At 39.4% G+C, this 16,376-nt stretch overlaps 1 protein-coding gene across 14 annotated transcripts in view; it reads right to left on the bottom strand.

Moving 5' to 3' along the window:
• Positions 1-521: 521 nt before the first annotated feature.
• Positions 522-16,376, bottom strand: part of FAS (Fas cell surface death receptor) — a 35,182-nt gene continuing 19,327 nt past the window's right edge. For 4 of the 14 annotated variants that reach the window (XM_049696599.1, XM_049696604.1, XM_049696602.1 and 1 more), the window contains exons 4-8: positions 15,455-15,563; positions 13,672-13,730; positions 13,441-13,527; positions 12,175-12,240; positions 522-10,382 (exon numbers count right to left, since the gene is read on the bottom strand). In XM_049696599.1, coding sequence (XP_049552556.1) covers positions 10,030-10,382; positions 12,175-12,240; positions 13,441-13,527; positions 13,672-13,730; positions 15,455-15,563 — 674 coding nt within the window. In that variant the 3' untranslated portion in view covers positions 522-10,029. The other 10 variants (XR_007471139.1, XR_007471140.1, XR_007471137.1 and 7 more) reach the window with 10 other exon arrangements.

Here is a 16,376-nt window from a genome sequence, read left to right as displayed (position 1 = left end):
TACATATATCCCCATATCCCCTCCTTCTTGTGTCTCCCTCCCACCCTCCCTGAACTATACACTTTAAATGGGTGAATTGTACAGGGGTGTTGAGGAGGTGGAGGGAACAGTTAACTTCTCTGAGCTTCAGTTTCGTCATTTGTAAAATACTTAGTCCATACTTTTTTTTTTTTTTTTTTGCGGTACTTGGGCCTCTCACTGCCGTGGCCTCTCCCGTTGCGGAGCACAGGCTCCGGACGTGCAGGCTCAGCAGCCATGGCTCACGGGCCCAGCCGCTCCGCGGCATGTGGGATCTTCCCGGGCTGGGGCACGAACCCGTGTCCCCTGCATCGGCAGGCGGACTCTCAACCACTGCGCCACCAGGGAAGCCCCCAGTCCATACGTTTTTGTTGGAGTGAAGTGAAATGCCTGATGAGCATCTGGCCCTTGAGAAGTGCACGGCAATCAATACTCTTCAAGGAGGTGATTTGTAACCCATTTTCAGCGTGGATTTTAGAGACGATGATGAACAGGATGGGCTGTTTCCTAGACAAATTTACATGCAACCTCAATTTAATACATAATTTTAGAGGATTCAAGGCTCCTTGAAGCCCATCTACAGGTCCTCTAGGTCAGTATTTCTCAGGGGGTCTTCACTGGAATTCACTAATGGGGAACCACGTTAGGAATTCAGATGTCAGCTCTGCTCCTCCGCATTAGAATCTACACGAGAACAGTCCTCTACGTTTTAAACTCACCCCACAAGGTGATTCATGTGCCCTCATTACCATACAGATTAAATGACCACAGTCAATATGTCCTGCCTGACATTTTGGGTTATTTGCAGGAATAAGAGAATGCAGCCCATGTGCACTCAGAATGTGCTTTTATGTGATTGGCTTGTCTTTCCCACAAGACAGCAAGCTCCCGAGTACTGGAAACTCTGCCCAGTAGCCTCCTTCACATACCCACCCAGCAAAGGTGCTGTGACCTGAGTGAGTTCGTCACAAAGAAGGCTCACTGCCTGGTGTTACAGGAAAATTAGCCCCGTGTGATGGCTTCAATTAGGGTCCAGCAGACACTGTCATTATTTGAGTTTGTAATACCTATTTTGCAATCCAATTCTCGGAAACATAAAACATCTGAGATTTCCTAAGTTTCTCTATGAACATCAAATAGCTCCTTATTTAGTAAAAGTTACAAAGTCAAAGATACAAAATCAGCAGAGATTAAACCAGCTTTTGATTTGATGGTGCTTAAACCTAACTTTCAACAAATGTGTATGTACTTTATCTGCATAGGAAATGCCTTAAAAAATAACTTTTGTTTCATATATGTGTGTGTGTGCAAAAGAATAATCCCACATCATTCCAATGCTCACTGCCCGGAGGTAATCATGTTTTAATTTTTCATGAATATCTGTTCGTATCTATATAGAGATACATTTAGATATGGAAAAATACACAGTCGGACATCATTTCCTTGAGAAGCCCTTCCCTAATCTTCTAGCCCCATCCCAGTCTAGATTAGGTTTCCCTGTTACACCAATTCATAGCACCTGTACTTTTTTCTTGATATCCCTCATTAGAGAAGAAATTATTTAGTTAATTAGTATAGATGTTTTCTGCTATATATTTCCACCATGAGATAAACTCAAGAATATATATATATTCCTGAAATATATATATTTCTTGAGTTAACAAGGGGTAATATTAAAGGTCTGTGTGTATGTGTGTGCTTCTAAAGCCAGTTAGCTGCCATCTCAAACATTTTGTCAGGAGCAATCATGAAAGCATCACATGGAAACAAAGAATGCTACTATAGCTCTCATTAGGAACCACTGCCTTTGGTAGACTTGAAACAGAATAGGGAATTCACACATACACACACACTCTCACACACACACACACACACACACACACACACACACAGAGTTTGTGAAAAGCGGTATGAGGCATAGAGGATACCTGGCTGAATTCAGCCTGGTCTGGTCATCTTTACTGAGTGTCACCGAGAGCCTTCTCTAGGTGGGGGCAGGCACCCTCTCATCTAACTCTAAATCTTATGTCAGACCCATGTTGGTTTTCAATGAAAGTTCATTAGGCTTCTGGTGAGGGTACTAAGAGTTCCAGGAAATGACACTGCTCATTATTTTAGAACTTTCTCTAGAGTATAAAAACTCAGTCTCAGTTGTCAGCAGAAAGATGTATACATTTGTACAAAGCTTTAGCTTCTTAAAGCCTCAGTTTCTTCATCCTTAAAATGGGTGTAATAATACCTACCTCAAAGTCTGGGAATAACATGCATTGATGGAGTTAAAACTGAAAAGGATTCTTGAGGGGCCCATTGATATTTCTCCATAAATAGAAGAGTAAGACTACCTCGAAGCTCTCCACATCTGAGACCCTCCATCCTCACTCCCTGCAGGAAAACATTTCACTGAACTTCCCTACTGAAACATTTGCTCTTATTGACAGTAAGGGCAGAAATTGAGGTAAGGCTATGAAATGATCTATCAAAGCTATTACCATTGTCACCTTATTCCGGATTTTTAAAAAAAATTTTTTACTGGAGTATAGTTGATTTACAATGTTGTGTTAGTTTCAGGTGTTATTCTAGATCTTTACCCAAAGAAAACTTGCCCTAGAAAATAGAAGTCTGACAATCATTGTATATGTCACCTTCTGAAGCTGAAGAAATCAGAAAAGCCTTTGATTGTTACTATCAGATAAGAACTAGCTGGCATTACACTTCCTTTTCTGACTGTGCAGAATTAAAATATGCAACTTCACTTGAATGTTTTTTGGAAATACTGCTTCACGAAAGAAGCTGGACATAAAAGACCACACATTATATGTTTCCATTTATATGAAATGTCCAGAAAAGTTAAATCCTTAGGGACAGAAATCAGACTGGTGGTTTCCAGGGGCTGGAGGGAGAAGACGGGGAGAAGTGACTCCTTAATGGATACAGGGTTTTCTTTGGGAGTGATGAAACTGTTTTGGAACTAGATAGAGGGGGTGCTTGCACAACACTGCAAATGTACTAGATGCCATTGAACTGTACACTTTCAAGTGGGTAATCTTATGTGAATTTCATCTCAATTAAAAACAAAAAGGGAGGGGTGAAGAAAGGGACTTTCCAAATGCTGTGTTCTTAAGAAGTCCTGTCTCAGTGAAAAGATGACTAAGGTGTGAGGCATAGGTCAATCCCTAGAACAGCTGGCAGAGTGAAGAAAATGCCCAAGGGCAGAGTGTACTCTGCACAAGGACTTGGCGGGATGGGGTGTGGAAAGTGCTGCGTTGAGATCCCCCCTCATTTACTGATTCAGGGTTCCACCAATTCAACAAATGGTCCTTACAAAGACCAAGTGCAACCAAGTCCACTTATTGTTAATTGTGTGTCTCCTGTTGTTAGAATCTCAGCTCCAGAGTCTCTGGATATTTTATTAACATTTTAGTGAAAGGCTTAAAATGGTGCTGGCTCAAAAACAGTTGCTCAACAAGGATTTTCTAGAAGACTAAAAATTCTGTAGTTCTGTTTAAGCACGTTCCTTTCTGTAGCAGTGTGAAGTCTGAACAAGGTCCAAGTGAAGCAAAATTCTATAGCCCTTTCGGAAAACTTCGCTATCTCCTGTTGCCTAAGGTGAAACTAGAAACACCCACGTCCAGGTGCTGGGGTTGTCATGTCTGAGCTATCCCACCCTAGCCCCGCACCCAAGGGGCCAGACTGCATAGCTCTCCTGCTCTGTTCATCCTTTGAGTGGGACCTTCTCTGCTGGGGCAACAGCCCACTGGAGGAGTATCCTTGGAAGAGTAGGGGGGCCGAGGCTTTGCGTAGAAATTGTGAAAATGCTGCCAGTACTGGTCAAAAAATCCTGGTGGTCTGTGATAGTCATAGTGATAGAGCACTCCAGGAGATTCCTGAAACTTCATTGCTAAACTTCCTGCACATCTGCTTCTCTCGGCAGGGTGAAGCCCATGATCCAGCCATTACCAGAAGGCACTGGGTCAGTTATTTGGAAGCAAAGATAAGCCCATGGGAGTCCAAAAGCAAAGCTAAGACAATTCTGTTGAGTCTGTCAAGTCCTGTTACCCAAATATACCCATAAATGGGGTAAAACTTTTAGGGATGCTCTACAGACTGTCCTAGATCTGATTATCACACAATAAATATTTCCAAATACTTGCTGTGAACATGAAAGGATGAACAAAATGCATATTTCTGCTTTGATTAATCTATGAGGAGAGGGGATTTCATAAAATTTTATTCAAAATAGAAAATAATACGTGCCATTACAAAGGGAGTTAAGAATAACTTCTGTGCCTTAATCTCTCTTTCTACTCGTATGTATTTGTATAATGCGGTTTCTTAAATTACGGTCCAAGGGCCTTCAGCATGATGATTATCAAGGGTGCTTGGTAATATGCACATTCCCAGGCACGGCCCTGGATCTACGGAACATCTCTGGGAGCAAGACCTGGGAAATATGCAGTTTCAAAATTTCCTCAGGTGATTCTTATGCACATTAATAGTTAACAACTCGTTCCATAGTACATTATAATTTATTACACTTGCCCATGTATTTTCTTCTTGTTCCTCTCCAAGTCACAAGAAGGGTAAGCCAGATGTGTCTTTCATCTTCTAGATGAGGAAACAGAAACTTGGAGATGTTCAGTTCAAGGTTGTAAGTTAGTTTGTGGCAGAGCCAGAAATTGAACTTGGATTTGCCTGATTCCAGACTGCGTCTTGACCTACTACTCCAGGCTGTGCTTGGCCTCTACTAGGAAAAAAAAAAAAAGAATCAAAATATGAGATGACTGGGATATGTTTTGGTAGGGATAAGTCTTTTATACAAGGAGGGCAGTTAGTACTAGGAGAAACACTGCCATCTTGTGGCCAACTGAGAGCAAAGTGTAGCCTTGTTATTTATTTATTTTATTTTATTTGAATTAATTAATTAATTAATCCTCTATGTAACTGAAAACAACTTGAGTGCTAGTTGTAACTTAAAAATGTAAAACAAAACATTGTTTCTGATCATCTAATGACAAAATTGGGGCCTTGGGGTTAATATAGAATTGTAAGTGCACTTCTTGAGGGCCACCGCCTCTCAATCTGACCAAACAGCAGTGACACACAACACATTTTAAAAGGAAAACTAAAAGGCACAGCCGGGCTAAAGAATAAGAAATCCTTCCTTGCTAGAAGAATGGAAAACAGCAAGATAATTAAAGACCTGGACAGAAGCCAAAGCCTTGTGAGATCAATGCCTGGAAGGAAAGCAGAGTTTGCTGCTGGGTTTAGCCAAGAATAAATGGGCCCACCTGAGGCAGAGGACAAGAGCCAGTCTCCCTTCTTAAAATCGGGGACTGAGGCAGAGCTTTCTGACTGGTGAAAGACAGCTAAACAGAACTTCTGCCAAACACTGCCTGGGACTATGGCTTATATGCTGCTGTGGGGCTTGGGATCCGGGAAGACCTAGGCACAACCTCATGACATAGAACTGAGCCAAGCTGCCCCCAGATACATGACTGAATATGTGACAGCCCCAGTGTCACCAAGGGCTGTGAGTTGCAAAACGCATCTATAAATCCAGGCTCAGAACTGGGGACTCTGAAAGCCCTGGTAAAAGAAGCCACAAAACTACTAGATAGAGGTGAGTGAAGAGAAATAAGAAAAAAAAAAATCTATTATTCAAGATGAACCTACAGAGTTCAAAAATACAAGAAGAAAATCACACCAGAAAAGCCACACTACAAAATCAGCATGAAATCACTGCAGTTAAGGTTAAGATAACAAAGCAATTCTAAAACAGACTTTAAAATAACTGTAAGATCCTGAAAGAGATAGACGGTAGAATAAAATCTATTGAACTCTAATAAATTGCCAGTGAAAACCAAGCAGAAATGAAACAGGTACAAGTGAACGTGTGAAAGAAGCCCTTAGAAATGTTAAGAATGAAAAATGTAGACAACGAACTATATACCTCAGTGGATGTAATACTCCAGCCTGATTAGTAAGAAAGAAAAGAGTTAATTTGAAGAGAATGAAGAGGAATTCCCCCAAATGCAATATATAGAGACAATTATACTAAAAAATTAAAAAAATAAAAGTAAGAGACCTGAAGAATAAGCCAAGAAGCTTCGCCAGATAATACTAAGAGTTTCAAAAGAAACTCTTCTGAAAGAGAAAATAGCTGAGAATTTTCCAGACAGGACAGAAGCTACAGCCCTATCTTTCTGATTAAAAATTTACTCTTATTAAATAAGTTCAGTAAAAATAAATCTACATCAAAGCTCGTTGTAGTGAAACAGCAGAACACCAAGGAAAAGGTAGGGGAAACTTTAAAACGTATCAGAATTTAAAAATAAACATTACCTTTGAAGGAATGATATTTAGACCAACAGCAGACATTCCATCAGCAGCGATAAATGTAAGAAGACAGTAGATTAACATTTTCAAAGTGATGAGGGAAAACTGCAAGTATTCTGGCATAAAATTCTATACTCAGATACATTACCTTTCAGGAGCGAGGATGGACAAAATTCTAAGTTGCATTGATTATATACCTTATCCAGACAGCTCTACAGAAACTGATGATTCAATAGCTAAAAAGTTTCTGATCAAATCGACGTTGGGAGAACTCCGTATGCAAACCAATGAGGAAGACCAAGATGTCTGAGTAAGCAAGTCTCACCATATGATCTACAACCTCTTTCTACAAATAACCTTTTTTCTACAGCTCACGGGTGACACTCTTACCCAGGATGTCCGCCACAAAGAGGACCAGACCAGGTTCACCACAATAAGGGTGATCTTGAACCAAGGGCCACCTCAAGCTCTGGATCATGGCTGTGATTATTGGGAACAGTCACACTCAAGTGAAACTATGAGGGAAAAAGCCATACCACCAAGTCCCAAGACCTTCTCAACTTCCCTCGTCCTCCCAAAGGAACCTGAAATTCTCGGATTGGAACTTACCAGAATAGGTACAGGATGTTCTCTAACTCAACTTCACCTTGCAAAGTACAAGGTGAAGATACTGTGGATTCTGTTCTAGACCACCGCAATAAAGCAAATATCGCAATAAAGCGAGTCACACAAATTTTTTGGTCGCCCGCTGCATATAAAAGTTATGTTTATACTATACTGCAGTCTATTTAGTGTGTAATAGCGTTATGTCAAAAAAATGTACATACCTTAATTTAAAAATGCTTTAGTGCTAAAAAATTCTAACCATCATCTGAACCTTCAGCAAGTTGTAATTTTTTTTGCAACAGTACCATCAAAGATCACTGATCACAGATCACCATAACAAATATAATCATAATGAGAAAGTCTGAAAGATTGCGAGAATTACCAAAATGTGCATGAAGTAAGCAGATGGAGAAAAAAATGGCGCTGATAGACTTGCTCGATGCAAGGTTGCCACAAAACCTGTTTGTAGAAAACACAGTATCTGTGAAATGCAATAAAGCGAAGCACAATAAAATGAGGTGTGCCTGTAGGACTTCCGCTTCTGGCCGTGAAGATTAACTAGTATCAGACTTGCCCCCCTGCTGTCTAGAACCAGAAAACCAGGTAACAGATAGTGCGGACTATCCCTCAGAAAAGAGAAACTAAGGAGGTGATCTCTATGACCACTCAGCCTTCCTGCCCACAAGCCCTTTCCCGATCCTAGTACCGGAGGAACTCTAAGCAGAGAACAGTCATCTTGTCAAGTTGAGGGGCAGAAGGTTAAGTTTAGGAGGCGGAGGCTGCCAGGCTTTTCGGAACAGAATACTGAAAAGAAGGAAGCTACACAGAAAAAGAGTTCCAGAAATCGGTACAGAGATTCTCTGGAGTCTTTGGATGATACTACGCGCACATGCAGGGATAAGACTCCAAGACCAGCAAAGAACAGCTACAGGTGCTGTAAGCAGAACAATTCCCAAGGCTGACATAGGAGTAGCAGACTGTTGATGCTCCAACCAACCAGAGTGAAGAGATCCCATTGAAAAGCCACAGAGAGTACTGGACTTTAGTAGTAGGGCTAAACCAGCCATAGACTCACGGTTGCCAGATCTGCCCTAACAAAGATATAGACCTGAACTATCAATGCCGTAACCAGTCCAAACTGAGATGTGCTTGTAAGTATAAATAAAATACAAACCAGATTTTGTGGGCTTTACTATGAAAGAAAAATGTAAATTATATCATTAATAGTTTTTATACTGCTTACATTTGAAATGATAATACTTGGGAAATGATGGGTTAAACAAAATATATTATTAAAATTAAGTTTTAAAAAAGAGAGATAGTCCAGTGGTCACTACGTAGCCAGAAATGGAAAGTATGCAGGAAGGATTATTTCAAAATCCCCAATTTAGCTTTCTTACCAGTAAAACCAACCCTTTGAAATATTTACTTTCTTAACCACACGTTCAGTGCCTGATATATAATCCTGTTATAGTAAATCCTCACATAATAACTAATTACGTGTTTAGGAGAGGGGTATTTTTGAGAGTAACAGCCTATGGAGGAAATTATTTAACTACTAAAGGGCTTTAAAAAGGAAATACCTCCTAAGAGACCAAAGGAAGGATGAAAGATTTATAAACAGGTTACATTTAGCAATAGATGGAAAAAAGAAAACAAAAACAAAAAGCAAGGCCCCACCAAAAAAAGAGATAACCACAGATACCAAAAACATGATTTTAATTAAATAGTTTTACCTATATTTTCTATTTCCAAACATAAGAGGAAAACACCTTCCCTCAATGGAAGCTCTTTAGGTAGTTCTGAGTATCTGTTTCAGCTTATAACTGTCTTCAGCTTACAACTATATAAATATTAATAGTATTTATTAACATTCACATTTAGTATAAACTTTCAAAAGTGTTTAATGTAAAAGTAAGGAAGTGGTAGTGGGGAAAGGGGCTTGTTTGTCTAAGAAGCTACAGGAAATAACAAGAGCAATTCCTGAAACCTGACATGATTTCACTTTTGCTCTGTATAAGCTGCCTTTGCATCAAGAGAGAACACATGGGGAGTTACTGAACATTTTGTGGCGGGTGGAGCAAAATAAGAATCTACCTTATCAGCTTTGGTGGTAGACATGGGTTCGTGCTATGCCACAAAGCTACCTTCCGTAAGACCAGTTAGTCTCTCCAAACTAAGCTAGGTGTTTCCAAGGGCAGTCCCAGCTTTGCATGAATCAGTTAAGTGTTTCTTAGGCAGTCCTTCCAAGTCTGGGGGTGCACAGGCCACCAAGACGCACATCAAGGAGAAAATGGAGAGGTGCCAATGATCTAGTAATTCTTTCCTGATCAAAATGTTTTGACACCTGAGAAAGAAGTGGATTATTTTGATCCAAAGTGACAAACAAATATAAAATAGCCAAGCATTATAACTGAGTCTGCATTTTCTATGTGAATTCAAAATTGAAATATTTCACCATGAAATGCCAATAATCTGTGCAAAGACCTTTGAGGTAGAACTTTATTATAGTCTACATTCAGATGTATGTGTAAGTTTTCCCTGAGTACGCTCCTCTCAAAACTGTAAACAAAATTTACAAATATGGTAAAATCTCTAGAATTATCAGTGGAGCTGGGGAGGTAATTTAGAGCCAGTTGATTGTGACAGGACAACAAAAGATCACATCTACTGATTTATGGAATGAGGTCAGCCTGTGGATAGGCATTTGTATTTACATATGTTAATTACATTCATACTTACAGAATCATATGTTAGATACTTGAACATGATCTGAAATCTTTTGTCCTTTGCATACGTTCTTTTTTGCGCACTTGACATGCCCCTGTATTTACTCTTAACTGTGTCCGTCTTCCCAGCTAGATTTTAAACATCCTTGAAGGCAGAACCATGAGATGCTCAAAGCCTGTAAACATATTAGCTCTACAAATCTAATAAATGAAAAAAGAAAACACACCCCGTAAAAAAAAAAAAGCCAAGCAATATTTATAGCTTGCAGCTACCCAGAACTTATTCGAACATTAATCTTTCTTTAGTATATTCTTAGAACTGAGTTAGTTGTTTTTCACTTTAAGCCAAGCTTTCATTTTCATTTTGCAAGTCTGCATTTTCATGTTCACTAGTAATGTCCTTCTGGACTATATCTTGAATTTTCTCTGCAAGGGCATGAAGTTTGGCTTTTCTGAGACTTTTAATCAAAGTGCAATATGCATCTTTCTTCCCATGACTTTGATACCAATTACGGAGCAGTTGGACTTTCTGTTCAGCTGTATCTTGGGGATTGTCGTGCTTGATCTCATCTATTTTAGTTTCCTCCATACCATTCTTCCGAACAAATTCTTTAACTTCAGTTATTTTCATTTGTTCAGCAATACTAATGATATGTTTTCCCAAGTCAATGTCTGAAAAATAGAGAATAGTCTCTGAAAATTTGTTTTTCTAAACAAAATTCCCACTTCTGAAAACCATGTTTATTTCTCCTCTTACAGTACTTAAGAATATGGGTAAGTCCTAGAGATCTAAAGAGCCAGTCAGGGAAAAACAAAAACAGAAACAACCTTGAGTTCTAATCCCCATTCTTCCTGTGTCCCCAGTAATTTGCTCTATTACCTGGGCAAGATACATAACATCTCTGTGCCTTCTTTTCTCATCTATAAAGTAAGAGGGCTGGAAAAGATCACCTCTAACGTCCGTATGGATTTGATGATCAATGACCCACACATCTAAAAGGCTGGCCAAGAGTTTATATGACCATCTTATCACTGACTCACAGGTCGAAGAACAGAACAGAATAGAATCATGAATGTTGTTACGGAACTAGGATACACCAATAATAACTGAGTCTACAATTCAGATTAGCCTCCGAGTCAATGTAGGCAGGAGTTCTATACTACACCTAACTGCTTGTGAAGGGAAATTAAGCCTTCAGAATACAGCATCTTGTTACCTGAGTATTGGTTATACATTTAAACTGCTTAATAAACCCTTTTTGGTGAGCAGGAAGAACTGGAACCTCAAGAAACGGCAAGACCCCACTATATGTTACTGAAATTCACAAAATTATTTAACTCTAAGATTAGCCTGTGACTCCTAAGGAAGCCAACTCGATGAAATAAAATGATAAAAGTTTTACCTGTGAAATTCACTGGCATCATTTCCTGGGGAGAAAAATAATGGAGGGAAGGAGAAAGATAAAATATATTTAGAATACTCTAAATGTAACAGAATACTCTAAACGTAATAAAATACTCTAAATGTATAAATTTAGACTAAGTGACTAAGGAGGATTCTTTCACCATTCAAATTTTTATTCTGAAAGTTTCCAGCCTAACCAGAAACTAAGGAATATTGGCTTTTTTTTTTTTTTTTTTTTTTTTTACGGAGGCAAGGAACCTAAGTAATTTGTGGAATGTGCTGAGATTATTCTTTATATAGACTCATGAAAATAGACATAATAACCATAATCATTCTAAAATTTTCTTTACTGTAACTATTCTAATTTTTGACACGACAACATAGTTTAAGTTGGAATGATTTTGTACCATATTGATTTAAAGAACCCTAAGCCTCACTGGCCCCAAATGAGAAAATCGTTATTCATCAAGTGAACTGGTTACTCTCCCCAGTGTATCTTTTGCTATATGTGTGTGGGGGTTTTTTTTTTTTTGGCCGCTCTGTGTGTGGCTTGTGGGATCTCAGTTCCCCGACCAGGGATTGAATCCTGGCCACGGCAGTGAAAGCCACTAGGCTACCAGGGAACTCCCTCTTTTGCTATTTGAAATGCTTTGATTCCATGTTGTAAAAAGATATGGTGACAAATAAGGTAACAAGTGTCTGGAGAGAGCTGAGTTGTACCTTTACAATGGCTTTAAGTGTTATCTCTGTGCCTGGACTTGGATACGGAATCCCTGCTCTGGTAAAGGATGTCTCTCTGCATTTCTCTTCAGGATAATACCAACACGAAACATGGAAGCTTGGCCACATCCTTTTCTCAACTCCCTTTGTGTAAGTGAGAATTTATTACTAAGAATTAATTCTTGTTATTTGTATAGAAGCTTCTTATCAACTGGGAACCATATCTTAATTCATTTTTGATGCCCCTCTAACCCATGCACACACAGGCATCATAAATGTTTGTTTTTAAAAAAGTAAAAGTAAAAAGCTGAAGGACTACCTTCTCTATTTTTTTAAGAAGGCTGATGCATGTTTCAACACTTACAGTATTTGAGGCTATAGATTTCTGGTGACCATTCTTTCTATTCCTGCGCCGTCTTTTCACCTCTGAAAGATCCAAGAAATTTCTATCAGACTCAGGTCTCAGCCTTGTAGGAAGCATGTGAGAATATACTCTCATACTAAGAGAAGTGTGAGAAGAAAGGAAAAACTCATTCATTGAAATTTAAAGCAACCGAGCACCATAGAGGCAGATTCGTCCTGATTTTGAAAATTCCATCCCACCGAGTCAAGTGGTCTAGAGATACGCCACACCTTAATGGAGCCATCCAGTTACCACACACTGGCCTAGCCTGAAGCTGGCTTTTGACTTATTGTATGGCCATCACCACTCCCTCTCTCTGGCTTGAAGCTGGGCACAGAAGCCATAGGCTATGGAAAGTCGACATCAGTTTGCCATGAAGTGGCATTCAATGCCCCAAAACTCAAGTACACACACTCACAAATAATTCAAATATATATACTCAATAAGTGTATGCCTTGAAGTCAGCATGAGGTGGAAGAAAGAAATCTAGAAGTCTCCAAGCACAATTTAAGTGTTTATATTTTTAGTTAAACAATCTCTAATGGCAAGGCAATCTCTTTATCTTCAGCTGACCTGGAGAAATAGTGATTTGTTCCAACAGAAAAAGAAAAATTGGATGTTTCAGAGTTATTGAAAGTTGGCATCACCATGTGTTGTATGAATGATCTAAAGGGATTTTTCTAGAGTAATTATAAGTACAGCCAATTTTGGTTTACGTGCTGACTTTACTAAGTAACCCTTGCATAAAAGGTATTGCCACAGTATTTTAAGTTAAGGTGGAGAAATAATCAAAAAGCATGGAGTCTGGACAAGAGAAAGGAGGCACAGACAGGGGTGAATTTATCAAGCGTCCCCTGCAATGCCTTCGCTCCTTGAATTCTCTTTGTGCATGGGATGATCTCAATGTAGACTGAAGGACTACTTCCGATTCTTGGCCAACTCAGCTACTGCCTAAATACAAATACCCTTGTTCATGGGGAGGGTGGGAACACCCAATCAGTGCCCCAGAATGGTTGCTCAAAAACAGTAGCTGAGAGATAACATCATCTGTTCTTACCAGCTCTCAGGGGTGCATTTAGAAACAGCAATTTAACACCATACCAGAGCTGCCTACCTGGTAGGAGCTTTCTTTCTCCTGGTAGGTAGGAGACAGGAGGGAATTCTTGTGAACAACTACTTCCCAAGTTACTTCAATCTACAGTTTGAACAAAGTAAGAACTTACCCCTGTATATTAGTGCAGATATTGGAATGAGGATCAGGGGGGCCCATAAACTGTGTAAGTTAGATCTGGATCCTGTAGATTGGAAAACTGGACATGGTAAATGAAAGTAAGCAATTTTTAAGATTAAAACGAAGTACTCTCAAAGAATCAAAAGTTTTGGATTGGCTTTTCTTCATGTTTTACAGTGGGGTTGGAAGAAAGGAGAATATAATCATAAAAAGAAATAATCACCTTCTCTGCATTTGGTGTTGCTGGTCGGTGTGCATTTCTCAATGATTCCATGTTCACACCTAGAAAAAAATACAGAGGGAATTCAGAAAGCCTGGTGGACTGATTCCTTGATCGTTTTCAATGACACACTATAAATCCAGGGCCATTTTATTCATTTTTGCATTTTTGGCAAACATATTCCCTCAAATATTTCTAAATTAGCATCTACACTGGTGCAAATTCATAACATAATTTGGTTGTTTAGATGAAAAATATCCCAAAAAATGACTATGGTTTAAAATGCCTTGAGGTAAAAGAAGGTATTGAAACAACAACATAGAAGAAAAAGGATGAAATAGACACAAAAGTAAAGTTTAATTTGGTCATAAACTGTGCTCTTAAAATCATAAATTTCCAAAAGCAATTTCCAAACTGTCCCATAGAACAATAAAATGGCCAGACAATAGCTACTGCCCAGGCTGCTGCTTAGGGAGTCTACCTAGGTGGTCCTTAAAGGTTACCCATTTTAGCATCAAGTGGTGATTACAGCACTCAAGAGGTTCCTGTGGGATTTTCTTCAGACAGCCAAACACTGACAAATTGTCTGAACTATAACCTGGCTCTGCCTATTACTTAACTAGGTGAGCTTGGGCAAGTCACTTAACCACCATGAGCCTGTTTTCTCATCAATAACAAGGAGATAATATTACTTGCCTCAAAGGGTTACTGTGAAAAGAAAATTAAATCAAGATTATGAGGTATTTAGAATTATTATTATTTTACCATTATTTTACTACATTAGTTCCCCTCCCAATCCCCACTTACACTGTCACCATGACCGTACTCTCAGACACTTAGGCTAGAAAGGAGAGTCTAGGTTAACTGCACATAATTTAACATTTTCTAGTAAATAAGAGACATAAGGCATTGTGTCCCTACTTTTCAAGTCTACTAAGTGAACTCCTAAAAATTTCCCAAGGTGAATTACAAGTTTAAGGAGAGGCACATGAATATAATCCTAAATATTTATATTTATACAAAACAACATCTTACAAAGCGAAAGCTGTTTTTACAACACATATTACCCAGTCTGATCTTCACAGAAATTAGGCTGATAAGACAAATGAATATTATCTGCATCTATGAATGAGGAAACTGAAGCTCAGAGAGGTTAAGTGATTTGCTCAAAATCACCCAATTAATCAGAAGAAAAGTGAAATCTATAATCAGGTGTTCTATCTTTGGGTCAAAACCAAGCTCTTTTAGCATGAAAGACAGGCCTTTCATGATCTGATCCTGGCTCCTTCTCAGTCTTTCCTACACTCCAGCCAGGTCGTCTGTTCTCCAGAGCTTCCTTTTATCTCTTTGCAGTGGCTGTTCCCCTGCCTGGAATGTCCCTTCCATCCGTGTACACCTGGTAAGGCTCTTTCTTTCCTTCAAGACTCAAGCCATGTGTCATATCTTTACCCATCTCCCCAGGCAGAGTTGAAAGCTTTTCCTATATAATTCAACACCCTGAGTACAAGTCTCTTCTTGCCAGGTGGTGTGAACACAATAACCACTGCTTTTCTTGACACTCTCTGCCTCTAGCCTTAGACCTTCAAAGCCTGGCCCATGTCTGTTCATATCGTTGGCTTGAGCAGCCAGCACAGTATCAAGCACATAGGAGGTGTTCAATAAATGTTTAGATATAGGATGTTTGGGTGAAGAAATGGTTATCTACTTGCTTGGAGGCTTCCCTTTAGGAAATCATTCTCTCTCAAGATATACCTAGTGTTTTAACCAGAGAAAGACTAAAACTTACGTGGTACAAGGGTTACAGTGTTCACACAGAGATACGTTACAAAAAAAGTTTGGTTTACATCTGCACTTGGTATTCTGGGTCCGGGTACAGTTTTTTTCCACTTCTAGGCCTAGAAAAACAATTTGCAGACTATTAATTAGAGCAGCTAGTTATAAATGGACAATGAAAAGGATGGGCAGGAGCTGCATGGATTTTTGAGTTCCAGCGCTTGTTAGCAGTCACACCATCACACCTTTAGTAACACAACTAGCATTTAAATGCCAAATACGCAACCCCAGGTTGAAAGAGTTGAAATCGTTTAGCAGAGTTTTAAGTAAACAGACAATCCAGCAACCTAGACAACCCCACCTGTACTTAAATGGCTCCCTTTTTCTCATCTAGAGCCTGGCTACTCCAAGTATGGCTTAGAGACCAGCAACATCAGCATCACCTGGGAGCTTGTTAGAAATGCAGAGTGTCAGGCCCTGACCCAGACCTACTCAATCAGACCAATGCCAAAACCCTCACTTAGAGATTCTGATTTTATTGCTCTGAGACGGGACCTAGGTGTTGGCATTTTTCGGAGCTTCCTGTTTGATTCTAATGTACAGCTAGGGTTGAGAAACACTGCTTTAGAGCCTAAATAGGGAGAAGAAAAGCTTTACATCCAGAGAGTTCTTGATGTCTAACAAAACTGGGAATACTTCCGTTTTATTTTAATCTGAACCCTCAAGATAGATTGGGATATTCATGAAAATTCAGGTCCCCAATTGGAATTATCAGGACAAACCAGATCCCCAAAGAAGGGGGAGCAAACCACCCACCTCTTGGGTTCCTCTGTCCTTGTATCTGAAGGAGTCTGAGCTCTTTCTGGCTAAGAACAAAAGCCATTATACAAGCATAAATCAAAGCAGGAAAAAAAAAGTCCCCGCAGTTTTGATTG

The sequence above is a fragment of the Orcinus orca genome, chromosome 14, assembly GCF_937001465.1.
Source record: "Orcinus orca chromosome 14, mOrcOrc1.1, whole genome shotgun sequence".
Lineage (NCBI taxonomy): Eukaryota > Metazoa > Chordata > Mammalia > Artiodactyla > Delphinidae > Orcinus > Orcinus orca.
The sequence above is the reverse complement of the archived record's forward strand: the minus strand, read 5'-3'. Positions and strand labels throughout refer to the sequence as shown.